At 44.1% G+C, this 27,069-nt stretch overlaps 1 protein-coding gene and 1 long non-coding RNA gene across 7 annotated transcripts in view; one reads left to right on the top strand and one right to left on the bottom strand.

The window, feature by feature from the left end:
• The first annotated feature begins 326 nt into the window (after positions 1–326).
• On the top strand, positions 327–14,549 carry LOC115123046 (uncharacterized). 6 transcript variants are annotated; one of them, XR_010464270.1, is made up of 4 exons: positions 327–512; positions 1,708–1,792; positions 6,997–7,075; positions 7,240–14,549. It is a non-coding gene; the product is annotated as an uncharacterized LOC115123046 (long non-coding RNA). The 6 variants fall into 6 exon arrangements; XR_010464267.1 differs by having other exon boundaries at positions 333–508; XR_010464272.1 differs by lacking the exons at positions 327–512; positions 1,708–1,792 and adding exons at positions 5,450–5,541; positions 6,176–6,537.
• Positions 14,550–19,436: 4,887 nt separating this feature from the next.
• Positions 19,437–27,069, bottom strand: part of LOC115123047 (cholecystokinin-like) — an 8,614-nt gene continuing 981 nt past the window's right edge. Inside the window, exons 2-4 of the mRNA XM_029652339.2 lie at positions 26,674–26,794; positions 26,204–26,359; positions 19,437–22,270 (exon numbers count right to left, since the gene is read on the bottom strand). Of these exons, the coding sequence (XP_029508199.1) occupies positions 22,134–22,270; positions 26,204–26,359; positions 26,674–26,794 (414 nt within the window). The 3' untranslated portion in view covers positions 19,437–22,133. The remainder of the gene's footprint in view (positions 22,271–26,203; positions 26,360–26,673; positions 26,795–27,069) is intronic.

The following is a 27,069-nucleotide window of genomic DNA, read 5'->3' as shown; positions in this document are numbered from 1 at the left end:
AAGCCACATCAACTTTTTCTCTACCACTCTCCAATTTCCCTATAGCGAAACCTGAAACAAATGAAACTTTTCCTGTTAATTACAATATTATGAACACAGTTCTGGACTGGTGTGTCCATCATATGCTGAGACGCTGTCTGGCTGAATCAATGCTCGTGCTCCTGTCCGATTATCGATTATTAATAAGCCTACAGCGAGATAGGCGCGTGAGCATAGCTACCTAACTACAAGCTACCATTATCTAAATATGATGTAAGTGTCTTATAACACTGTAATAACCTACAGGTTTCTCCGATGCTATTTGTTTTATGCCCCAGTCCGTGTTTTGCATCCTGCCCGGAAGAGAAGGCGTGTTCGCGTTTACCCAAGTCAACCTTTTGGCTTTCCATATGATCACTCGTGTCTGTCAACCGCTTCAAACTCTAAATTCCAACAGACTCTGCTTGGACTTTTCAGAAACCAAAACTTTCCCCGGAGAAAATGTCCACCAATTCTGGACATCATTGATGTAGGTATGACATTCAATTTGTACTCGTTTCATTCGAGTTTATTAGCACGTTGTGACAGGTGCAAGTCTCTCGCGCTGTGCGTGCGTCAGTGTAGGCTATTTCTGCATGTTTTCTTTAGAAGGTGTTAGCAATTGGATATGTAGATGGGTGAGCCGGTCAAGGATCGATTCAGACTAAGTGGTAAATTTTATGACAAGTAAACAGTTTATTCAGAGTGAAAATATGTAGTACAGCGTAATTACGGCTCTTCCGTTAGTTCGTGTGGAACGGCAGGCAGAGAGAGCGTAAACAGTCAGCACAGCCCTTATATACGTCACAGAAAGTAGGTTGACCCTAGGAAGATCGGATCTCCGGATTGGTTCAGCTGGTTGTAGTCTGTAGTCTTCCGCCATTGGCTCAGTTGTCTGTCCGTCATCGTAGGATCTTCTTCGGGCACACAGTGTTCGGTTAAAAAAGGGAGATTATGTGTGTAATGTGGGAGCTATCCTGTAGGGGACCCCACAGGCTTTACTGTGAGTTGTAGCCATGTAATTAGCAGTAAGTTAGTCACCTGCATACGAAATAGCAATTCCTTACAAAGGTGTTTACCGAGGTCACTGGTGACTAACAGTCTTTTCAGTTAAAAGTTAAAGCAGTTCAAAATATGTTATTATATCTTGTCTCATCAGTCAGACCGTTGGGGGTGTTTTGTTAGGGTGGAAATCTCGCGCGCCGCGGATGTTGTGCTCTGTATCTTGGAGTGTATTCCTACTCCTAACAGTTGCAAAACGTTTTGCAACAAAAACTAGCGGTCGAGCAAACAGGGCGGGAACTACCTCAATCTGTCTAATAGAAATGGTAGTTTTTGTTGCAAAAGAACTTTTTGGGTTAATGATAACACACCCCTATTTGCCAAACAAACCTCACAAGCCAAACGGAAGCTCTGAGCGCATGCACTAACTGCACAGGTGAGACCACCGTTTACACACACACACACACACACACACACACACACACACACACACACACACACACACACACACACACACACACACACACACACACACACACACACAGTAGAGATTAGAGATCTAATACTGGCCTCATTTTAAGAGGAAGTACCAACTGATAAACTGATCCCTGTGTAAAGCAGGGACTAGTACTTTGTATTTGACCATGTAATGCTGTAGCATTCACTGTCTGTCTGTGTCTCTCTCAGAGGTGATGGAGGGAGAAGGGGAGTTGTTGAATTTGAGTCACCTCTCAGAGGCAGAGCAGACATCCATCTTGGAAGTGTTACAAAGGTACTCGAATCTGCATTGCCTTGATGAGGGGCGTGTTTCTCTGGTCTGTCTCTCTCATGTCTCTCCTCTCTCTGCCTGTCTGTCTCTCTGGTCTGTCTCATTCCTGTCTCTCTCATTATAATGTGCAATTATAACATGGTCCTAGCACACTAAGACAGTCGTGAAGAGGGCACGACAACACCTATTCCCCCTCAGGAGACTGAAAAGATTTGGTATGGGTCCTCGGATCCTCAAAAGGTTTTACAGCTGCACCATCGAGAGCATCTTGACTGGTTACATCACTGCCTGGTATGGCAACTGCTCGGCCTCCGACCGCAAGGCACTACAGAGGGTAGTGCGTACAGCCCAGTACATCACTGGGGCCAAGCTTCCTGCCATCCAGGACCTCTATACCAGGCGGTGTCAGAGGAAGACCCTAAAAATTGTCAAAGACTCCAGCCACCCTAGTCATAGACTGTTCTCTCTGCTACCGCACGGCAAGCGGTACCGGAAGTCCAGGTCCAAGAGGCTTCTAAACAGCTTCTACCCTCAAGCCATAAGACCGCTGAACATCTAGTCAAATGGCTACCCAGACTATTTGCATTGCCCCCCCCCCCCCCCCAAGCAGCAGAACGTTCTCCACGGCGTCTCCAGACTCTGTCACGTCTATCACGTGCTCAGTGTGAACCTGCTTTTATCTGTGAAGAGCACAGGGCGCCAGTGGCGAATTTGCCAATCTTGGTGTTCTCTGGCAAATGCCAAACGTCCTGCACGGTGTTGGGCTGTAAGCACAACCCCCACCTGTGGACGTATGGCCCTCATACCACCCTCATGGAGTCTGTTTCTGACCGTTTGAGCAGACACATGCACATTTGTGGCCTGCTGGAGGTCATTTTGCAGGGCTTTGGCAGTGCTCCTCCTGCTCCTCCTTGCACAAAGGCGGAGGTAGCGGTCCTGCTGCTGGGTTGTTGCCCTCCTACGGCCTCCTCCACGTCTCCTGATGTACTGGCCTGTCTCCTGGTAGCGCCTCCATGCTCTGGACACTACGCTGACAGACACAGCAAACCTTCTTGCCACAGCTCGCATTGATGTGCCATCCTGGATGAGCTGCACTACCTGAGCCACTTGTGTGGGTTGTAGACTCCGTCTCATGCTACCACTAGAGTGAAAGCACCGCCAGCATTCAGAAGTGACCAAAACATCAGCCAGGAAGCATAGGAACTGAGAAGTGGCCTGTGGTCACCACCTGCAGAACCACTCCTTTATTGGGGGGTGTCTTGCTAATTGCCTATAATTTCCACCTGTTGTCTATTCCATTTGCACAACAGCATGTGAAATGTATTGTCAATCAGTGTTGCTTCCTACGTGGACAGTTTGATTTCACAGAAGTGTGATTGACTTGGAGTTACATTGTATTGTTTAAGTGTTCCCTTTATTTTTTTGAGCAGGGTGTATATATATAAATATAATATTCTTAACTGCGTTGTTGGTTAATAAGTAAGCATTTCACTGTATTCGGTGCATGTGACTAATTCAATTTGATATGAATGATGTGTGTGTTAACGTTGTTTGTGTTTCCCAGTATAAGATCAGTGTGTCAGAGGTGCGTGGCAGGACTCTGAACCTGTCTGTGTGGCACGCTGCCTCCCTGGGTAGAAACCTGTTCCTAGGAGAGGTAGAGCTGCCTCCCTGGGTAGAAACCTGTTCCTAGGAGAGCTGGAGCTGCCTCCCTGGGTAGAAACCTGTTCCTAGGAGAGGTAGAGCTGCCTCCCTGGGTAGAAACCTGTTCCTAGGAGAGGTAGAGCTGCCTCCCTGGGTAGAAACCTGTTACTAGGAGAGCTGGAGCTGCCTCCCTGGGTAGAAACCTGTTCCTAGGAGAGGTAGAGCTGCCTCCCTGGGTAGAAACCTGTTCCTAGGAGAGGTAGAGCTGCCTCCCTGGGTAGAAACCTGTTCCTAGGAGAGGTAGAGCTGCCTCCCTGGGTAGAAACCTGTTCCTAGGAGAGGTAGAGCTGCCTCCCTGGGTAGACACCTGTTCCTAGGAGAGGTAGAGCTGCCTCCCTGGGTAGAAACCTGTTCCTAGGAGAGGTGGAGCTGCCTCCCTGGGTAGAAACCTGTTCCTAGGAGAGCTGGAGCTGCCTCCCTGGGTAGAAACCTGTTCCTAGGAGAGGTAGAGCTGGAGCTGGCTCCCTGGGTAGAAACCTGTTCCTAGGAGAGGTAGAGCTGGAGCTGCCTCCCTGGGTAGAAACCTGTTCCTAGGAGAGGTAGAGCTGGAGCTGGCTCACTGGGTAGAAACCTGTTCCTAGGAGAGGCAGAGCTGCCTCCCTGGGTAGAATCCTGTTCCTAGGAGAGGTAGAGCTGGAGCTGGCTCACTGGGTAGAAACCTGTTCCTATGAGAGGTAGAGCTGCCTCCCTGGGTAGAAACCTGTTCCTAGGAGAAGTAGAGCTGGAGCTGCCTCCCTGGGTAGAAACCTGTTCCTAGGAGAGGTAGAGCTGGAGCTGCCTCCCTGGGTAGAAACCTGTTCCTAGGAGAGGTAGAGCTGGAGCTGCCTCCCTGGGTAGAAACCTGTTCCTGGGAGAGGTAGAGCTGGAGCTGCCTCCCTGGGTAGAAACTTGTTCCTAGGAGAGGTGGAGCTGCCTCCCTGGGTAGAAACCTGTTCCTAGGAGAGGTAGAGCTGGAGCTGCCTCCCTGGGTAGAAACCTGTTCCTAGGAGAGGTAGAGCTGCCTCCCTGGGTAGAAACCTGTTCCTAGGAGAGGTAGAGCTGGAGCTGCCTCCCTGGGTAGAAACCTGTTCCTAGGAGAGGTAGAGCTGCCTCCCTGGGTAGAAACCTGTTCCTAGGAGAGGTAGAGCTGGAGCTGCCTCCCTGGGTAGAAACCTGTTCCTAGGAGAGGTAGAGCTGGAGCTGCCTCCCTGGGTAGAAACCTGTTTCTAGGAGAGGTAGAGCTGGAGCTGGCTCCCTGGGTAGAAACCTGTTCCTAGGAAAGGTATAGCTGGAGCTGCCTCCCTGGGTAGAAACCTGTTCCTAGGAGAGGTAGAGCTGCCTCCCTGGGTAGAAACCTGTTCCTAGGAGAGGTAGAGCTGGAGCTGCCTCCCTGGGTAGAAACCTGTTCCTAGGAGAGGTAGAGCTGCCTCCCTGGGTAGAAACCTGTTCCTAGGAGAGGTAGAGCTGCCTCCCTGGGTAGAAACCTGTTCCTAGGAGAGGTAGAGCTGCCTCCCTGGGTAGAAACCTGTTCCTAGGAGAGGTAGAGCTGCCTCCCTGGGTAGACACCTGTTCCTAGGAGAGGTAGAGCTGCCTCCCTGGGTAGAAACCTGTTCCTAGGAGAGGTGGAGCTGCCTCCCTGGGTAGAAACCTGTTCCTAGGAGAGCTGGAGCTGCCTCCCTGGGTAGAAACCTGTTCCTAGGAGAGGTAGAGCTGGAGCTGGCTCCCTGGGTAGAAACCTGTTCCTAGGAGAGGTAGAGCTGGAGCTGCCTCCCTGGGTAGAAACCTGTTCCTAGGAGAGGTAGAGCTGGAGCTGGCTCACTGGGTAGAAACCTGTTCCTAGGAGAGGTAGAGCTGCCTCCCTGGGTAGAAACCTGTTCCTAGGAGAGGTAGAGCTGGAGCTGGCTCACTGGGTAGAAACCTGTTCCTAACCTGTTCCTACCTGAGGAGGTAGAGCTGCCTCCTGGGTAGAAACCTGTTCCTAGGAGAGGTAGAGCTGCCTCCCTGGGTAGACACCTGTTCCTAGGAGAGGTAGAGCTGCCTCCCTGGGTAGAAACCTGTTCCTAGGAGAGGTGGAGCTGGAGCTGGCTCCCTGGGTAGAAACCTGTTCCTAGGAGAGGTAGAGCTGGAGCTGCCTCCCTGGGTAGAAACCTGTTCCTAGGAGAGGTAGAGCTGGAGCTGGCTCACTGGGTAGAAACCTGTTCCTAGGAGAGGTAGAGCTGCCTCCCTGGGTAGAAACCTGTTCCTAGGAGAGGTAGAGCTGGAGCTGGCTCACTGGGTAGAAACCTGTTCCTATGAGAGGTAGAGCTGCCTCCCTGGGTAGAAACCTGTTCCTAGGAGAAGTAGAGCTGGAGCTGCCTCCCTGGGTAGAAACCTGTTCCTTTGAGAGGTAGAGCTGCCTCCCTGGGTAGAAACCTGTTCCTAGGTGAGGTAGAGCTGGTGCTGCCTCCCTGGGTAGAAACCTGTTCCTAGGAGAGGTAGAGCTGGAGCTGCCTCCCTGGGTAGAAACCTGTTCCTAGGAGAGGTAGAGCTGGAGCTGCCTCCCTGGGTAGAAACCTGTTCCTAGGAGAGGTAGAGCTGCCTCCCTGGGTAGAAACCTGTTCCTAGGAGAGGTAGAGCTGGAGCTGGCTCCCTGGGTAGAAACCTGTTCCTAGGAGAGGTAGAGCTGGAGCTGCCTCCCTGGGTAGAAACCTGTTCCTAGGAGAGGTGGAGCTGCCTCCCTGGGTAGAAACCTGTTCCTAGGAGAGGTAGAGCTGCCTCCCTGGGTAGAAACCTGTTCCTAGGAGAGGTAGAGCTGCCTCCCTGGGTAGAAACCTGTTCCTAGGAGAGGTAGAGCTGGAGCTGGCTCACTGGGTAGAAACCTGTTCCTAGGAGAGGTAGAGCTGCCTCCCTGGGTAGAAACCTGTTCCTAGGAGAGGTAGAGCTGCCTCCCTGGGTAGAAACCTGTTCCTAGGAGAGGTAGAGCTGCCTCCCTGGGTAGAAACCTGTTCCTAGGAGAGGTAGAGCTGGAGCTGGCTCACTGGGACTGGACACACACAGACCCTGACTGGTACAAACTACAGCCACGGGTAGGACCAATACACACACGTGCGAGCAAACGCGTACATACAGACACACAAACACCTACATACATACCAAACACATACATGCAGACACCCAAACACATACCAAACACGCATACATACAAACACCTACACACGCACATGCACATTCACACACCACAGCATGCAGTAAGTCCTACATTGTGTGTAGTCTTAACAGGAGGAGAGGTGCTGAGAATTTCAACGAGCTTTTCTAACCTGAGCGCTCCTCTCTTCAATCTCCCTCTCTCTTTCCCTCTCTCGCTCCTTTCACCTCTCTCTCTCGCTCTCTTTTCTCCCTGTCTATCTCTTCTTTCTCCCTGTCTCTCTCTCTCTCTCTCTCTCTCTCTCTCTCTCTCTCTCTCTCTCTCTCTTCTTTCTCTCTCTTCTCTCTCTCTCTCTCTCTCTCTCTCTCTCTCTCTCTCTCTCTCTCTCTCTCTCTCTCAGTTGCAGTGTAGTCCAGAGTCTATAAGTAGTCGAGGAAACATCATGCTCTCTATCAAGTTCACCCCAGCAGGATCTGAGGGTGAGCTGAACTCACTACGCACGTCACCCACAGACGTCAAGCCACACACAGACGTCATTTCCTTTCTCTCTGTCTCGTGTCTGTGTGTGTGTGTGTGTGTGTGTGTGTGTGTGTGTGTGTGTGTGTGTGTGTGTGTGTGTGTGTGTGTGTGTGTGTGTGTGTAGGTGGAGGTCTTCCTCCATCTGGGGAGCTACACATTTGGCTGCGGCAGGCGCAGGGTCTTCTCTCCGCCAAAGGTGGCGCCATCGACTCCTTCATCGAGAGGTGGGTTAGAGAAGGTGTTCCCTAACTAATTCACACAGGCCCCACTTCCAGCATTGGGAAACATCCCATCTAACATCCTGTGCCACGTCTATTTCTATGGGTATAAGCACTGTTCACACCCCTCTTGATGGGGGAGACAACAGTTTGCTGATTTTTAAAGATTATTTCCCACAATTCTACACATTTTGTCACGGGGTGCAGAGAAAGTGTTTCAGTTTTAAAGCTAATTTTCTTGTAATTCTATACATTTGACCATTTATAATGTTTATTCGGGTGATATTTGAGTGGCTGAGAAACGTTAGCTGCCATGTTAGTTGATCTGGACATTTCTGACAAGTTATAAATTGTTCTCTAAGTTACGTAATGACTGACAAGACAAGAGGAACTGATGATGTACAACCCAGTTTAGTAATGTCACCTTGTGTATTCTACTATTACAACCCAGTTTAGTAATGTCACCTTGTGTATTCTACTATTACAACCCAGTTTAGTAATGTCACCTTGTACATTCTACTATTACAACCCAGTTTAGTAATGTCACCTTGTGTATTCTACTATTACAACCCAGTTTAGTAATGTCACCTTGTGTATTCTACTATTACAACCCAGTTTAGTAATGTCACCTTGTGTATTCTACTATTACAACCCAGTTTAGTAATGTCACCTTGTGTATTCTACTATTACAACCCAGTTTAGTAATGTCACCTTGTGTATTCTACTATTACAACCCAGTTTAGTAATGTCACCTTGTACATTCTACTATTTACAACCCAGTTTAGTAATGTCACCTTGTGTATTCTACTATTACAACCCAGTTTAGTAATGTCACCTTGTGTATTCTACTATTACAACCCAGTTTAGTAATGTCACCTTGTATATTCTACTATTACAACCCAGTTTAGTAATGTCACCTTGTGTATTCTACTATTACAACCCAGTTTAGTAATGTCACCTTGTGTATTCTACTATTACAACCCAGTTTAGTAATGTCACCTTGTGTATTCTACTATTACAACCCAGTTTAGTAATGTCACCTTGTGTATTCTACTATTACAACCCAGTTTAGTAATGTCACCTTGTATATTCTACTATTACAACCCAGTTTAGTAATGTCACCTTGTGTATTCTACTATTACAACCCAGTTTAGTAATGTCACCTTGTGTATTCTACTATTACAACCCAGTTTAGTAATGTCACCTTGTGTATTCTACTATTACAACCCAGTTTAGTAATGTCACCTTGTGTATTCTACTATTACAACCCAGTTTAGTAATGTCACCTTGTGTATTCTACTATTACAACCCAGTTTAGTAATGTCACCTTGTGTATTCTACTATTACAACCCAGTTTAGTAATGTCACCTTGTGTATTCTACTATTACAACCCAGTTTAGTAATGTCACCTTGTGTATTCTACTATTACAACCCAGTTTAGTAATGTCACCTTGTGTATTCTACTATTACAACCCAGTTTAGTAATGTCACCTTGTGTATTCTACTATTACAACCCAGTTTAGTAATGTCACCTTGTGTATTCTACTATTACAACCCAGTTTAGTAATGTCACCTTGTACATTCTACTATTACAACATTCTAGAGTAAGTTGCACGCTGGACTCAATTCCTTGATTTTTGATAGATTGTTTCACTTTTGTTTATTATCTATTTCACTTGCTTTGGCATTGTAAACATATGGGCACATCCCATGCCAATAAAGCCCCTTGAATTGAATTGAGAGAGAGAGACCCCTCGTGCAACCCCAGGGGGTGTGCCCCACAGTTTGAGAACCACTGGGTTCAGAGGTCAGGCGTAGGAATACCAGCAGTGTGGCAGACCTCAACGTCTGTATTCCAGAAACTGGAGTTAGTGGGACAGGACTGTTTTTAGTGGAATGTCTATAAAAACTGTACTCTTAACTTTGATCCAAGCTACGTGCTACAGGTCTGAGCTACGGGGCGGCAGTGTGTTGGATGGATTCAACTATGTGGACCTCCATGATCCTGAACCCTAGCCACTGGATAGATACTACACTACCTATCAGAACTAACCTGGTTAACCGCCAGAATTAACACTGTTGGTGGATTCTGGGTAGTAGTTTGCTGCTGTTGGTGTATTCTGGATAGTATGCTGCTCTTGGTGTATTCTGGGTAGTATGCTGCTGTTGGTGTATTCTGGATAGTATGCTGCTCTTGGTGTATTCTGGGTAGTATGCTGCTGTTGGTGTATTCTGGGTAGTTTGTTGGTGTATTCTGGGTAGTTTGTTGGTGTATTCTGGGTAGTTTGCTGCTGTTGGTGTATTCTGGGTAGTAGTCTGCTGTTGGTGTATTCTGGGTAGTATGCTGCTGTTGGTGTATTCTGGGTAGTATGCTGCTGTTGGTGTATTCTGGGTAGTATGCTGCTGTTGGTGTATTCTGGGTAGTTTGTTGGTGTATTCTGGGTAGTTTGTTGGTGTATTCTGGGTAGTTTGTTGGTGTATTCTGGGTAGTTTGCTGCTGTTGGTGTATTCTGGGTAGTAGTCTGCTGTTGGTGTATTCTGGGTAGTATGCTGCTGTTGGTGTATTCTGGGTAGTATGCTGCTGTTGGTGTATTCTGGGTAGTATGCTGCTGTTGGTGTATTCTGGGTAGTAGTTTGCTGTTGGTGTATTCTGGGTAGTAGTTTGCTGTTGGTGTATTCTGGGTAGTAGTTTGCTGTTGGTAGTGTATTCTGGGTAGTAGTCTGCTGTTGGTGGATTCTGGGTTTTGTTGCCTACGGTAGAGATTGGCTGGGTCTAGTTTTCAAAAAGTTTGGGAAGAGAAAATGGAATAGGTGAGTAGACCATCTGTCGTTTTGGTTTTCAGACCCAGTTTATTCCAGTTGAAACAAAGGTATTTAAGTTGGGGCTGTGGTTTGAATGAGGATATGGTCTGCTATACTTCCACAAGCCTAGCTAGGGGTTTATAAATCCCTTAACGACCAGTCTGTTGACTTAGACAACAATAAGGAACTAGACAGAGGAAACTGGGAAATTACACATGACTGGATGTTAGTTAACAAAGACTCTTGATCAGAGTGCCATTCATATGTTAAAACTACTGTATGAAAGAATGTATCAACTTTTCTCACTCTTGCTTTCTCTCTTTCCCCCTCTCTCTCTTTCTCTCTCTCTCTCTCTCTTTCTTTCTCTCTCTTTCGTTCTCTCTCTTTCTTTAGAGTTGTAGTTCTGTGGTTATAGAGTTGTGGTTCTGTGGTTAAACAGTTGTGGTTCTGTGGTTATAGAGTTGTGGTTCTGTGGTTAAACAGTTGTAGTTCTGTGGTTAAAAGGTTGTAGTTCTGTGGTTAAACAGTTGTGGTTATAGAGTTGTAGTTCTGTGGTTATAGAGTTGTGGTTCTGTGGTTATAGAGTTGTGGTTCTGTGGTTATAGAGTTGTGGTTCTGTGGTTAAACCGTTGTAGTTCTGTGGTTATAGAGTTGTAGTTCTGTGGTTATAGAGTTGTAGTTCTATGGTTATAGAGTTGTGGTTCTGTGGTTATAGAGTTGTGGTTCTGTGGTTATAGAGTTGTGGTTATAGAGTTATAGAGTTGTAGTTCTGTGGTTAAACAGTTGTTTGTAACAGTTGTTTGGAAAGCTTGGCCAACCCCTTCTCCTGATAATGATTAATTACTGGGAGATATTGCTCCAGCCATACTATTAACACACCTGCTTGTACAAAGCATGGTCCTGGTGAGCAGCTGATTGGTTCAATAACTTGTGTTAGAGCAGGGCTAGAGCTAAAGCCTGCACACCACTACCAGCAGATGGCCCTGTTGGACAGCTGATTTCAGAGTCTGTTTTCAGAACACACACACACATACACACACATACACAGTCCTGTACAGCTAACCTTGTGGGGACACACAATTCAGTCCCATTCCAAATCCTTTTTTCCCTAAACCTAACCTGTACTCTTACCCTAAGCCTAACCTTAACCCAAAAACCTAACCTAACCTTAACCCAAGCTCCTAACTCTTAACATAATTCTAACCTTAACCGTAAACCTAACCCGTACTCTTACCCTAAGCCTAACCTTAACCCAAAAACCTAACCTTAACCCTAAACCTAACCCAAGCTCCTAACTCTTAACACTAATTCTAACCTTAACCCTAAAGCCCCTTAGAAATATAATTTGATCTCGTGGGGACTAAAAAAATGTCCCCCAGTTGGTCCCCACAAAAATAGTTAAACACGTACATACACACACACACACACACACACACACACACACACACACACAGAGATAATGTTTCTACTCTCCTTCCATATTGTAACCGCTGACAGACAGATGGAGGATGATTGGTGGATAATTGAGAAATGAACAGGAACATGTCCATCATCGTGTGTGTGTGTGTGTGTGTGTGTGTGTTCTCCCTTCAATAACCCACAAATATCACTACAACTGCTTCTAATGCAATACAATTAGCTAAATATCAACAGACGGAAATTGCATTTCAAATGCCATGGGTGTCAATCACACGATCACGGTGTCTGAACACTGGGCTGACTGTTACGCTTCTGAAGACTATCTCCCACAATGCACGTGTGTTTGTCGAAGGTATTTGATGTCCAAACGCTGGACTAAATGTTCTTTTATGCTTTTTTCCCCCCGAGTCTCTGTCTTCCGTATGAAAGGGATGGCGGTTTGGGTCTTCAGATACTATTAACTGTTTCCAGTCCTAACACACCTGACCAATGTAGAATCACGGTGTAGAATAAATACAATGTAATCACTCCTGGTCCAGATGATAAAACTTAAATAGTTTTCCTGCTTTCTCCAACTATCTCAATTTTCCAAACATTAGTTATTTAGATATTTTTTTTTTGACATTTAAAATGATGTGGAATGATCGAGACATGCCTTCCCAAATAATGACTGATTTTGACAAAATGTAATAAGAAGGCCTAGTTTGCCTGGTGTAGAGCCAGATGGGGCATAGGGCCCAGAGTCTCAAAACATCCCTTATTTTACACTTCATATTCTTCTTTTGCGTCCAACTGGATTAGAAATACGCAGTGTTCAACTTAAATGTGTGTCTCAGATATGAGTTGTCTGCGTTAGTAGTACTTTACTATATTTAACAGATACTCTTAGCTGGAGCAGCGTTCAGAAGTGAGTTGTCTGCGTTAGTAGTACTTTACTATATTTAACAGATACTCTTAGCTGGAGCAGCGTTCAGAAGTGAGTTGTCTGCGTTAGTAGTACTTTACTATATTTAACAGATACTCTTAGCTGGAGCAGCCTTCAGAAGTGAGTTGTCTGCGTTAGTAGTACTTTACTATATTTAACAGATACTCTTAGCTGGAGCAGCGTTCAGAAGTGAGTACATACATTTTTTTAACGGTCCCCTCCATTGTAATCAAACTGTCAACATTACAAACCTCAGGCTCTAACAACTGAGCCTCAAGGGACTCGGGTTGGACTCTCCCTGTTTCTCCCTCTGCCTCTGAAGGTTAACGTCATAAACAGGAGAGTATGTTTCATTCTGTAGATTTCATGTTGACGGAGGAAGGAGAAGAGGAGATTGTGTAATGGCCATTGACTTTTGGAGACGAGAGTAAATTCAATTCTGACTGAAGGAACACATATGATTAGCCTCCCAGTTGAAGCATTCTTAAAGAGCTGTGAGTAGCAGGAGGCAGCAGGATCAGGTGTAAATAGTGTCCTGTTTATTCACAGTGTTAAAGGTTGTACAGGTGAAGGACAAAACTCAGACACACCAAACACTGACAGACATGGAGCTCAGAGACACCAAACACTGACAGACATGGAGCTCAGAGACACCAAACACTGACAGACATGGAGCTCAGAGACACCAAACACTGACAGACATGGAGCTCAGAGACACCAAACACTGACAGACATGGAGCTCAGAGACACCAAACACTGCCAGACATGGAGCTCAGAGACACCAAACACTGACAGACATGGAGCTCAGAGACACCAAACACTGACAGACATGGAGCTCAGAGACACCAAACACTGACAGACATGGAGCTCAGAGAGACACCAAACACTGACAGACATGGAGCTCAGAGACACCAAACACTGATAGACATGGAGCTCAGAGACACCAAACACTGACAGACATGGAGCTCAGAGACACCAAACACTGACAGACATGGAGCTCAGAGACACCAAACACTGACAGACATGGAGCTCAGAGATACATCAATTACAAACATAGAAAACATTAGGCCTACTATATGGAAATAAACTAAAGCTATTGTTCATGAGCATCTGAACATCACATCCACGTGGATGATTGCAAACTGGTAAATTACTGCATTTTAATCGGAAACTTAAATCCACCAATAACTTAACCCAAACATTTTATGGAAACACGATTAGACTTGCGCACACACTGTGTGTCATTTAGGGCAGGTGGGCCCACAATTTACCTGCTGCGTACTGATTATTTTTGGTCCGTGAATAGCTCAGTGTTCTGTCACACATGGGGAAACTCTGTCACCGCGAAGTGTAAGGGGAGACCTCGAAAATTCTAGACCTTCGGCTGCTGACATTAGAGGTACCCATCCAAGAAGGGTCAAGGTCATTGGTCACAGATAAAATGACGTCAAATCACGATATATCTACAGTAGCTTTGATTGGACGGATCATGTCAACATCATACTTTCAAAATATTAGCTAGCAGTCATCATCATGAATCAAGTCGAAAATCTACTGGCAAATCCTTTTAATCCTTGTCATATGAAGAGACATTAAGAAGAGAAATGACAGATAAACCATATCGGTGCTCATCGGCCATTGGACATAAACATTACACAACAATGAGTGGTTTGGAAGGAAGTGAGCACAGCAGAACAACGTGAATGTCACGCCTTGACCTGAGTATTCTTTGTTTTCTTTATATATTTTGGTTAGGTCAGGGTGTGACATGGGCGATGTATGTGTTTTTGTACTGTCTAGGTTTTTTTGTAGGTTTATGGGGTTGTTTACCATCTAGGTGTTTATGTATGTCTATGGTTGCCTAGATGGGTTCTCAATTAGAGGCAGCTGTTTATCGATGTCTCTGATTGGGCAGCCATCTTTTTGGGGGTATTTCGTGGGTTATTGTCTATGTGATGTTGCATGTTAGCACAGTGTTTCATTAGCAATCACGGTCGTCTTATTATATCGTATAGTTTGTTCAGTGTACTTCGTGTTTTTCGTCAATCATTAAATCATGCATTCACACCACGCTGCTCTTTGGTCTCCCCTTTACGACGATCGTGACAGTGAATCTAAAAATGTATTGTATGCTGCTGCATAAATGATGTAATATGACAGGGAGATATTTATACTGTAGCTTAGAAAGTAATAATGTTACTAAGTGTATGTTGTGTAGTAAGCTGTTAGTAGCCCATGTGCATCACGCTAATAATTTGGTCCCTTTTCCCCTCTTAATTAGCCTAAAGCCTGTTTTAGAGATATGTAATCATTGAATATTGTAAGAGCTTTTATTGTCTGCTCATATGCCCCCCATTATCTATCCTACGGTTCTGACTTGGTGTACAGGGAGAATACCGTCAAATGTTTTGAATTCTGTCGCTGCACATTTCAAAAGTGCTGAACAAATAGTTATATTGACAACGCCCGTCCTAGCTCGCTCATTATTGACTTGATGGAAATGACGGATTGCCTCTGATCTGCTCGTCGTTCCCTTATGCCATAGTTTGTACATCTCAATTGTCAGTGGAAACCACATTTGTTTAAGTAAGTCAGCCATATTAGCTATGTTTTTAAAAAAGGCAGTAAATGAGGCTGAATGAACTGTTTCGCTGCCAGACAAGGCTCCACTGATAGCCAGGTGTAGCAGTGGTAAGGTGTTGGGACTCTGCTGTTGGGACAGCTTTATGTAGGCACCGTTTGTCACCGTTATAGTACAATTCATCTTGTGTTTTGTTGTTTTGTGTAGTGGCTTTGCTGGCGTGCATCTATAAAACATACGTTTTTTTGCCCCATCAAGATTTACAGTTGATGTCGTAAGTTTACATACACTTAGGTTGGAGTCATTAACACTAGTTTACATACACTTAGGTTGGAGTCATTAAAACTAGTTTACATACACTTAGGTTGGAGTCATTAAAACTAGTTTACATACACTTAGGTTGGAGTCATTAAAACTAGTTTACATACACTTAGGTTGGAGTCATTAAAACTAGTTTACATACACTTAGGTTGGAGTCATTAAAACTAGTTTACATACACTTAGGTTGGAGTCATTAAAACTAGTTTACATACACTTAGGTTGGAGTCATTAAAACTAGTTTACATACACTTAGGTTAGAGTCATTAAAACTAGTTTACATACACTTAGGTTGGAGTCATTAAAACTAGTTTACAGACACTTAGGTTGGAGTCATTAAAACTAGTTTACATACACTTAGGTTGGAGTTATTAAAACTAGTTTACATACACTTAGGTTGGAGTCATTAAAACTAGTTTACATACACTTAGGTTGGAGTCATTAAAACTAGTTTACATACACTTAGGTTGGAGTCATTAAAACTAGTTTACATACACTTAGGTTGGAGTCATTAAAACTAGTTTACATACACTTAGGTTAGAGTCATTAAAACTAGTTTACATACACTTAGGTTGGAGTCATTAAAACTAGTTTACATACACTTAGGTTGGAGTCATTAAAACTAGTTTACATACACTTAGGTTGGAGTCATTAAAACTAGTTTACATACACTTAGGTTGGAGTCATTAAAACTAGTTTACATACACTTAGGTTGGAGTCATTAAAACTAGTTTACATACACTTAGGTTGGAGTCATTAAAACTAGTTTACAGACACTTAGGTTGGAGTCATTAACTTGTTTACATACACTTAGGTTGGAGTCATTAAAACTAGTTTTCAACAACTCCACAAATTTCTTGTTAACAAACTATAGTTTTGGCAAGTCGGTTAGGACATCTACTTTGTGCATGACACAAGTCATTTTCCCAACAGTTGTTTACAGACAGATTATTTCACTTAATTTATTGTATCACAATTCCAGTGGGTCAGAAGTTTACATACACTAAGTTGACTGTGCCTTTAAACAGCTTGGAAAATTCCAGAAAATGATGTCATGGCTTTAGAAGGTTCTGATAGGCTAATTGACATAATTTTAGTCTATTGAAGGTGTACCTGTGGATGTATTTCAAGGCCTACCTTCAAACTCAGTGCCTCTTTGCTTGACATCAAAGGAAAATCTAAATAAATCAGCCAAGACCTCAGAAAATAAATTGTAGACCTCCACAAGTCTGGTTCATCCTTGGGAGCAATTTACAAAGCCTGACGGTACCATGTTCATCTGTACAAACAATAGAACGCAAGTATAAACACCATGGGACCACGCAGCCGTCATACCGCTCAGGAAGGAGACGCGTTCTGTCTCCTAGAGAAGAACGTACTTTGGTGCGAAAAGTGCAAATCAATCCCAGAACAACAGCAAAGGACCTTGTACTCTATATCATCTACTGCATCCTTATGTAATACATGTATCACTAGCCACTTTAACTATGCCACTTGTTTACATACTCATCTCATATGTATATACTGCACTCAATACCATCTACTGTATCTTGCCTATGCCGCTCTGTACCATCACTCATTCATATATCTTTATGTACATATTCTTTATCCCCTTACACTTGTGTCTATAAGGTAGTAGTTTTGGAATTGTTAGCTAGATTACTTGTTGGTTATTACTGCATTGTCGGAACTAGAAGCACAAGCATTTCGCTACACTCGCACTAACATCTGCTAACCATGTGTATGTGACAAATAAAATGTGATTTGATTTGATTTGAAGATGCTGGAGGAAACCGGTACAAAAGTATATGTATCCACAGTAAAACGAGTTCTATATCGACATAACCTGAAAGGCCGTTCAGCAAGGTAGAAGCACTGCTCCAATACCGCCTTAAAAAAGCCAGACTACAGTTTGCAACTGCACATGGGGACAATGATAATACTTTTTGGAGCAATGTCTTCTGGTCTGATGAAACAAAAATCGAACTGTTTTGCCATAATGACCATGCTTCTACACCTGCATTGCTTGCTGTTTGGGGTTTTAGGCTGGGTTTCTGTACTTCACTTTGAGATATCAGCTGATGTACGAAGGTCTATATAAATACATTTGATTTGATTTGATTGTTATGTTTGGAGAAAAAAGGGTGATGCTTGCAAGCTGAAGAACACAATCCAAACCGTGAAGCACGGGGGTGGCAGCATCATGTTGTGGGGTACTTTGCTGCAGGAGGGACTGGTGCACTTCACAAAATAGATGGCATCATGAGGTAGCAAAATTATGTGGATATATTGAAGCAACATCTCAAGACATCAGTCAGGAAGTTAAAGCTTGGTCGCAAATGGGTCTTCCAAATGGACAATGACCCCAAGCACACTTCCAAAGTTGTGGCAAAATGGCTTAAAGGACAACAAAGGCAAGGTATTGGAGTGGCCATCACAAAGCCCTGACCTCAATTTGTGGGCAGAACTGAAAAAGTGTGTGCAAGCAAGGAGGCCTACAAACCTGACTCAGTCACACCAGCTCTGTCAGGAGGAATGGGCCAAAATTCACCCAACGTATTGTGGAAAGCTTGTGGAAGGCTACCTAAAACGTTTGACTCAAATTAAACAATTTAAAGGCAATGCGACCAAATACTAATTGAGTGTATGTAAACTTCTGTGGCTGATGAATCATAATTAGTTGGGTAACATAGATAATTAAGATGTCTTATCTGCATAATATGCTTATGTGATATACTTGTTATTAGAATGTATCCCTTTGGACTCTGGTGTTGGCAGTTGCACTTCTTCCCTCAGCTGGGGCTCAGTCACCTGGGGCTCAGTCACCTAGGGCTCAGTCAGCTGGGGCTCAGTCACCTAGGGCTCAGTCACCTGGGGCTCAGTCACCTGGGGCTCAGTCACATGGGGCTCAGTCAGCTGGGGCTCAGTCACCTGGGGCTCAGTCCCCTGGCTCAGGGGGCTCAGTCTCAGTCACCTGGGGCTCAGTCAGTCATGGGGCTCAGTCAGCTGGGGCTCAGTCAGCTGGGGCTCAGTCCCCTGGGGCTCAGTCCCTGGGGCTCAGTCACCTGGGGCTCAGTCACCTGGGGCTCAGTCACCTGGGGCTCAGTCAGCTGGGGCTCAGCCCCCTGGGACTCAGTCCCCTGGGGCTCAGTCCCCTGGGGCTCAGTCCCCTGGGGCTCAGTGACCTAGGGCTCAGTCACCTGGGGCTCAGTTACCTGGGGCTTAGTCCCCTGGGGCTCAGTTACCTGGGGCTCAGTCCCCTGGGGCTCAGTCACCTGGGGCTCAGTCACCTGGGGCTCAGTCCCCTGGGGCTCAGTCACCTGGGGCTCAGTCACCTGGGGCTCAGTCACCTAGGGCTCAGTCCCCTGGGGCTCAGTCACCTGGGGCTCTCCAGAGAGAGGAGAGGTCAGGCTTGTCTTTCACATGTCCCTGGTGCTATGCAGAATATCAGAAAGAGAAGAGAACAGGAGGGAACATTGTCTTCATATGTGAATGTGTCTTTACCTATTCTAAACCATGTGAAGGGATGGAGTGATTAATGGGGAACCAATTACTGGTTTCCAAAATGTGTGTGTGCCAGTCACTCCCTCCTTTGGCTTTGGGGGATGTGTGTGGTAGTGTTTTGAGTTGACAATTGATTTATGCCTTTGGTCGAGTTGCTGTTTTTGTGCTAGGAGTAACAGGAACGAGATAGGAACCTCATTTTAGGGGCTAAACTGAATGCTAATTTAAAGTGAATGCTATCTGGCTACGGGATACTCCTTTCTCATATATAACGTCTCACTTTGTGAACTGTTCCTAATATCGGTGGTTTGTTATGTCGACTAGGGGGTGGATCTTTGCTATAAAATACCTCAGTAGCCTTTGTGTTGGGGCTCTGTCAACGAATCAACCTCAGATGAGTCACCGCTATTGCAAAGTTCTCACTAATAAAGATTCAGTTTACATATAACTCTTGACTTGTGCGATAAGATTGTCTCTCCTCATTTGATAGTACAGAAATGAACCACCACAATTCTGACCCACTGGGAATGTGATGAAAGAAATAAAAGCTGAAATAATCATTCTCTCTACTTTTATTCTGACATTCCACATTCTTAAAATAAAGTGGTGATCCTAACTCAGGGAATTTTTACTAGGATTAAATGTTAGGAATTGTAAAAAAAAAACGGAGTTTAAATGTATTTGACCTAGGTGTATGTAAACTTCTGACTTCAACTGTACATGCTAAAATCAGCACTGCGCATACACAGGCCTAAGTATTCATGATACTGGTTTTTCATCCTTGCCTTTTAATCAGAGACTGATTCAGACCCGGGAAACCAGGTGTGTGTACTCTCTGACCAATCAATGGCCTTAATAATGTAATAAATGATAGTAATTGGTTAATTGAGAGAACTGAAAAGCAGCAGGACTGTGGTTCTAGAGGAGTAGAGCTGTGTATTCTACCAACTTGATGTGCTATAAATGGGCCACTGTTCACTATTTTAATTTCTAGTGTAAAGTCTTGAGGTTATACCACGAGTATATTATATGGTTGACGCGTGTGTAAGTTGTTATGTGTGTCCATACTTTTATGTGTGTGTGTGTGTGTGTGTGTGTGTATCTTTGGGAACTTCTGTTGAAATACTGTACATTCTCAACTTTTATTGATCCAGGTTTGTTTCACTGAGAACTATAAATCTCTTTCCATCCACACCTGACCAGGTATTGATCCAGGTTTGTCTCACTGAGAACTATAAATCTCTTTCCATCCACACCTGACCAGGTATTGATCCAGGTTTGTCTCACTGAGAACTATAAATCTCTTTCCATCCACACCTGACCAGGTATTGATCCAGGTTTGTCTCACTGAGAACTATAAATCTCTTTCCATCCACACCTGACCAGGTATTGATCCAGGTTTGTCTCACTGAGAACTATAAATTTCTTTCCATCCACACCTGACCAGGTATTGATCCAGGTTTGTCTCACTGAGAACTATAAATCTCTTTCCATCCACACCTGACCTTTTTATATTCCATACAATTCCCTCCAAAACCATAAACAGACAAAAAGCCAGGACAGAAAAGCAGAACATTAAATAGCCGTTCTGCTAAATGTGGCAGATGTACAGTAGCAAGAAAAGGTATGTGAACCCTTTGGAATTACCTGTATTTCTGCATAAATTGGTCATAAAATTTGATCTGATCTTCATCTAAGTCACAACAATAGACAAACACAGTCTGCTTACACTAATAACACACAGACAATGATACGTTTTCATGTCTTTATTGAACACACTGTAAACATTCACAGTGCAGGGTGGGAAAAGTATGTGAACCCTTGGATTTAATAACTGGTTGACCCTCCTTTGGAAGCAATAACCTCAACCAAACGTTTTCAGTAGTGGCGGATTAGACCTGCACAACGGTCAGGAGGAATTTTGGACCATTCCTCTTTATAAAACTGTTTCAGTTCAGCAATATTCTTGGGATGTCTGGTGCTCTCTTGAGGTCATACCACAGCATTTCAATCAGGTTGAAGTCAGGACTCTGACTGGGCCACTCCAGAAGGTGTATTTTCTTCTGTTGAAGTCATTCTGTTGTTGATTTACTTTTATGTTTTGGGTCGTTGTCCTGTTGCATCACCCAACTGCTGTTGAGCTTCGATTGGTGGACAGATAGCCTTACATTCTCCTGCAAAATGTATTGATAAACTTGGGAATTAATTTTCCCGTCAATGATTGCAAGCTGTCCAGGCCCTGAGGCAGCAAAGCAGTCCCAAACCATGATGACCATACTTTACAGTGAGGATGAGATTTTGATGTTGGTGTGCTGTGCCTTTTTGTTCTCCACACATAGTAGTTTCATCTGACCACAGAATATGTTGCCAGTAGCGCTGTGGAACATCAAGGTGCACTTTAGCGAACTTCAGACGTGCAGCAATGTTTTTTTTGGACAGCAATGGCTTCTTCCGTGGTGCCCTCACATGAACACCATTCTTGTTTAGTGTTTTACATATCGTAGACTCTTCAACATAAATGTTAGCACGTTCCAGAAATGTCTATAAATCTTTAGCTGACACTCTAGGATTCTTCTTAACTTCGTTGAGCATTCTGCGCTGTGCTCTCGTAGTCATCTTTGCAGGACGGCCACTCCTAGGGAGAGTAGCAACTGTGCTGAACTTTCTCCATTTATAGACAATTTGTCTTACCGTGGACTGATGAACATCAAGGCTTTTAGAGATACTTTTATAAACCTTTCCAGCTTTATGCAAGTCAACTATTCTTAATCTTAGGTCTTCTGAGATCTCTTTTTGTTCGAGGCTTGGTTCACATCAGGCAATGATCCTTGTGAATAGCAAACAAAAAATGTTTGAGTGTTTTTTTATAGGGCAGGGCAGCTCTAACCAAATTCTCCAATCTCATCTCATTGATTGGACTCCAGGTTAGCTGACTCCTGACTCCAATTAGCTCCAGGAGAAGTCATTAGTCTAGGGTTCACATACTTTTCCCAACCTACACTGGGAAAGTTTAAATTATGTATTCAATATAGACAAGAAAAATACAATTATTTGCGTGTTATTAGTTTAAGCACGCTGTGTCAGATCAAATTTGATGACCAATTTATGCAGAAATCCAGGTAATTCCAAGGGGTTCACAAACTTTTTCTTGCCACTGTAGATGCTGTATATTGCATCATATGGTGTTTACAAACAAATGTACATCAAATACCGAATAAATACACTCTCATGACGAGACAGTGACTAATTTTCTACGAGGAGTGCTCGTTTTCTTCTGCGCTGCGGCGGCCAAAGTCCATCCACCCGGTGTAGTCTCGGTTTTTTATCAGGTGGTTAGCACTGAGACCGCTGGCTCTACTCTTCACTGTTGAGTTCCCACTGATGTAACCTAGAGGGAGCAGGGAGGGAGGAGGGAGCAAGGTAGGGGGGGAGGGAGGAGAGCGAAAGAAGGAGAGCTATAAAACCATTAAAAATATATATTTTACTGGTGTGATGGTAATATAGGACGAGGCTGCCACTGGTAACATCTGACCGTGGTGGTTTGACTGGCGTGTGATGGTAATATCCATGGTGTTAGTGTCAATGTGGAGCTTTTATCACTCCCCTCACTACCTCACACACACACTGTCAGTGTAGGAGGTGTAACTGTCAAGCATGTTACATCTAATCCTCTCAAATGCTCCCTTTGAGCCAAGGCACTTCACAGATCTCAGAATGATCTCTCTCTCTGTGTGTGTGTGTGTCAGAGACCAGTGTTCTAAGCCCAACCCTCCGTCTGGTTATAGAATTAATAACAGCTTTTACTAATGAGTTTCAGAGGCACAATTACACCGCTCCATCTCTCTCTCTCCATCTCTTTCAATGACCCGTCTTTATCTCTCCCTCTCTCTCCATCTCTCTCTCTCTCTCTCCCTCCATCTCTCCATCTCTCTCTCCATCTCCCTCCATCTCCCTCTCTCTCTCTCTCCCTCCATCTCTCTCTCTCTCTCTCCATCTCCCTCCATCTCTCCATCTCTCTCTCTCTCTCTCCATCTCCCTCCATCTCCCTCTCTCTCTCTCCCTCCATCTCTCTCTCTCTCTCCATCTCCCTCCATCTCCCTCTCTCTCTCTCCATCTCTCTCTCCATCTCCCTCCATCTCTCCATCTCTCTCTCTCTCTCCATCTCCCTCCATCTCCCTCTCTCTCTCTCTCCATCTCTCTCTCTCCATCTCTTTCAATGACCCGTCTTTATCTCTCCCTCTCTCCATCTCTCTCTCTCTCTCCCTCCATCTCTCCATCTCTCTCTCTCTCTCTCCATCTCCCTCCATCTCCCTCTCTCTCTCTCCATCTCTCTCTCTCCATCTCTTTCAATGACCCGTCTTTATCTCTCCCTCTCTCTCCCTCCCTCTCTCTCCATCTCTTTCAATGACCCATCTTTATCTCTCTCTCCATCTCCTTCTCTCTCTCTCTCCATCTCTTTCAATGACCCGTCTTTATCTCTCTCTCTCCATCTCTTTCAATGACCCGGTATTATCTCTCCCTCTCTCTCTCTCCATCTCTCTCTCTTTTTTTCTGGCTTGCTTATCTCTCTCTCTTTTGTGCTCCATCTCTTTATCTGACCTTTCACCCTCTTCACCATGTTTCTGTCTCATTTACATAGTAGAGGTATGTACGTAATAACAGACTATATGTATAGCTTGTGATGATTTCATGGTAAAAAAAAGTATAAACAGGAACTTTTGAAACATTAAAGTTGGAATCTCTGGCTTGTTGAGTTTGAGACTTGAACTCAGCACATCGATATTTATCTCACCATATTTATCTCACATAACACAAGTTATTGCCAGCTACTTTTTGTATTCCAATTCAAGAACATGCTATCTGAGAGCACCATAACATGCTATCTGAGAGCACCATAACATGCTATCTGAGAGCACCATAAGATAATCTCTAAACGGTTAACATTTTAGTCCTGCTGTCGGCACAGTCTGTCTTCAGTAGCCCCTTGCTACTATCTGTCTTGTCTCTGTCTGTTCTCTGTCTGTTCTCTGTCTGTTCTCTGTATCTGTTCTCTGTCTGTTCTCTGTCTGTTCTCTGTCTGTTCTCTATCTGTTCTCTGTCTGTTCTCTATCTGTTCTCTGTCTGTTCTCTATCTGCTCTCTGTCTGTTCTCTATCTGTTCTCTGTATCTGTTCTCTGTCTGTTCTCTATCTGCTCTCTGTCTGTTCTCTGTATCTGTTCTCTGTATCTGTTCTCTGTCTGTTCTCTGTATCTGTTCTCTGTCTGTTCTCTGTATCTGTTCTCTGTATCTGTTCTCTGTCTGTTCTCTGTATCTGTTCTCTGTATCTGTTCTCTATCTGTTCTCTGTCTGTTCTCTGTCTGTTCTCTATCTGTTCTCTGTATCTGTTCTCTGTCTGTTCTCTATCTGTTCTCTGTATCTGTTCTCTATCTGTTCTCTGTATCTGTTCTCTGTCTGTTCTCTGTATCTGTTCTCTGTCTGTTCTCTATCTGTTCTCTGTATCTGTTCTCTGTATCTGTTCTCTATCTGTTCTCTGTATCTGTTCTCTGTCTGTTCTCTGTATCTGTTCTCTGTATCTGTTCTCTGTCTGTTCTCTATCTGTTCTCTGTATCTGTTCTCTATATCTGTTCTCTGTCTGTTCTCTGTCTGTTCTCTGTATCTGTTCTCTGTATCTGTTCTCTATCTGTTCTCTGTATCTGTTCTCTATCTGTTCTCTGTATCTGTTCTGTTCTCTGTGTCTGTTCTCTGTCTGTTCTCTCTGTTCTCTGTCTGTTCTCTGTTCTCTCTATCTGTTCTCTGTCTGTTCTCTGTATCTGTTCTCTATCTGTTCTCTGTCTGTTCTCTGTGTCTGTTCTCTGTATCTGTTCTCTGTCTGTTCTCTGTCTGTTCTCTGTCTGTTCTCTGTGTCTGTTCTCTGTATCTGTTCTCTATCTGTTCTCTGTCTGTTCTCTGTATCTGTTCTCTATCTGTTCTCTGTCTGTTCTCTGTCTGTTCTCTGTATCTGTTCTCTGTCTGTTCTCTGTATCTGTTCTCTGTCTGTTCTCTATCTGTTCTCTGTATCTGTTCTCTGTCTGTTCTCTGTCTGTTCTCTGTATCTGTTCTCTGTCTGTTCTCTGTATCTGTTCTCTGTCTGTTCTCTGTCTGTTCTCTGTATCGGTTCTCTGTCTGTTCTCTGTCTGTTCTCTCGGTATGTGTGTCTATAGAGATACTATCACTGACAGAGCACATACATTTAAGAAGATAGAAGGAAAGACCCGAAAAGATATACCTGCTCACACATGTACAAACTACAGGTTTCTTTTCACAAACACCAGCCATCTGGATCAACAACTCACTCTCACTGTCATAGCAACCAGAGAAGGAGAGGCAGGTTCTAAAGGGACTTCAACTCACTCTCACTGTCATAGCAACCAGAGAAATAGAGACATGTTCTAAAGGGACTTCAACTCACTGTCATAGTAATCAGAGAAATAGAGACAGGTTCTAAAGGGACTTCAACTCACTGTCATAGTAACCAGAGAAATAGAGAAGGTTCTAAAGGGACTTCAACTCACTGTCATAGTAACCAGAGAAATAGAGACAGGTTCTAAAGGGACTTCAACTCACTCTCACTGTCATAGCAACCAGAGAAATAGAGACAGGTTCTAAAGGGACTTCAACTCACTGTCAGAGACAGGTTCTAAAGGGACTTCAACTCACTCTCACTGTCATAGCAACCAGAGAAATAGAGACAGGTTCTAAAGGGACTTCAACTCACTCTCACTGTCATAGCAACCAGAGAAATAGAGACAGGTTCTAAAGGGACTTCAACTCACTGTCATAGTAACCAGAGAAATAGAGATAGGTTCTAAAGGGACTTCAACTCACTCTCACTGTCATAGCAACCAGAGAAATAGAGACATGTTCTAAAGGGACTTCAACTCACTGTCATAGTAACCAGAGAAATAGAGACAGGTTCTAAAGGGACTTCAACTCACTCTCGCTGTCATAGCAACCAGAGAAATAGAGACAGGTTCTAAAGGGACTTCAACTCACTCTCACTGTCATAGCAACCAGAGAAATAGAGACAGGTTCTAAAGGGACTTCAGAAAATGTACACTTGAAGAGAACAATGTGAGCTCTTTCATCTCTCTACACACACACTCACACACTCACACTCTCGTCTTAGGTCTCTCTTTATGTAGTGTTGTCTCTCTTGTCATGATGTGTGTTTTGTCCTATATTTTTATAGGACAAAATTGTATTATTATTTTGAATCCCAGCCCCGTCCCGGCAGGAGGCCTTTTGGCAGGCCGTATTTTTTATTACATTTATTTAAACTCACCTTTCTGTGAGGAGATGAGTCTAGCCAACAGTTCACTGAGTTTGGCTCTGGAGACTCTGCCTTCTCCCATATATGGGTTGGTATTGACCAAAGGAGAGGAGTGAGTATGTCTGAGGTATGGCTCGGAGAGGAAGTGGGCTTTGGTTTCCAGACGTGCTATGAAAGGAAATACAAACCACCTTGTTAGCATTTGTTAACTGTCTTGGGTTGTTTTGACGGAACTAAATGACATAAATAAATAATGATAATATCATGAATTAAACCTTTTATTGCTATAGCGTCTTTCTAGAGCACATGATTTGCCATTAAAAAAAAGCGTAAACATTCATATGATCAAGGTACCAGTTTCAACAAAAACGTATCCATTGTTTTTTATGTACCGGGAAAGACAAGTCAAGCGCCGCTCAGGTGTTTTAACGTCGATAGAAATGTATTCAACATCCGGATGTGGCACCTCTCACTGTTCTTACCTTCAGAGGGAGGGGGCAGGGCAGGGCTGCCCTCTTGGAGGGGGGGAGAGAAGTGGGCGCGTCCTGAACAGCTAGTGCACAGGACCACCAGCAGAACACACATACACAACCCTGCAGTCATCTAGGGGAGAGAGTGGAAGAGAGAGCGGGGAAGAGAAAGAGGGAGGGGGAGCGAGAAGGGAAGAGGGGAAGAGAGAGGGGAGAATTGCAAGATAAAGGTGGAAATGGTTAAACTGCTTCTTTCTACTTTTTACTCTTTCTCTCTTTTCTTTCTCCTTTCTCCCTCTCTTTCTCTCTCTTTTCTTTCTCTATCCTTTCTCCCTCTCTTTCTCTCTCTTTTCTTTCTCTCTCCTTTCTCCCTCTCTTTCTCTCTATCTTCTTTCTCTCTCCTTTCTC

Source organism: Oncorhynchus nerka, linkage group LG7, assembly GCF_034236695.1.
Source record: "Oncorhynchus nerka isolate Pitt River linkage group LG7, Oner_Uvic_2.0, whole genome shotgun sequence".
In the NCBI taxonomy this organism is placed as follows: Eukaryota; Metazoa; Chordata; class Actinopteri; order Salmoniformes; family Salmonidae; genus Oncorhynchus; species Oncorhynchus nerka.
The sequence above is the reverse complement of the archived record's forward strand: the minus strand, read 5'-3'. Positions and strand labels throughout refer to the sequence as shown.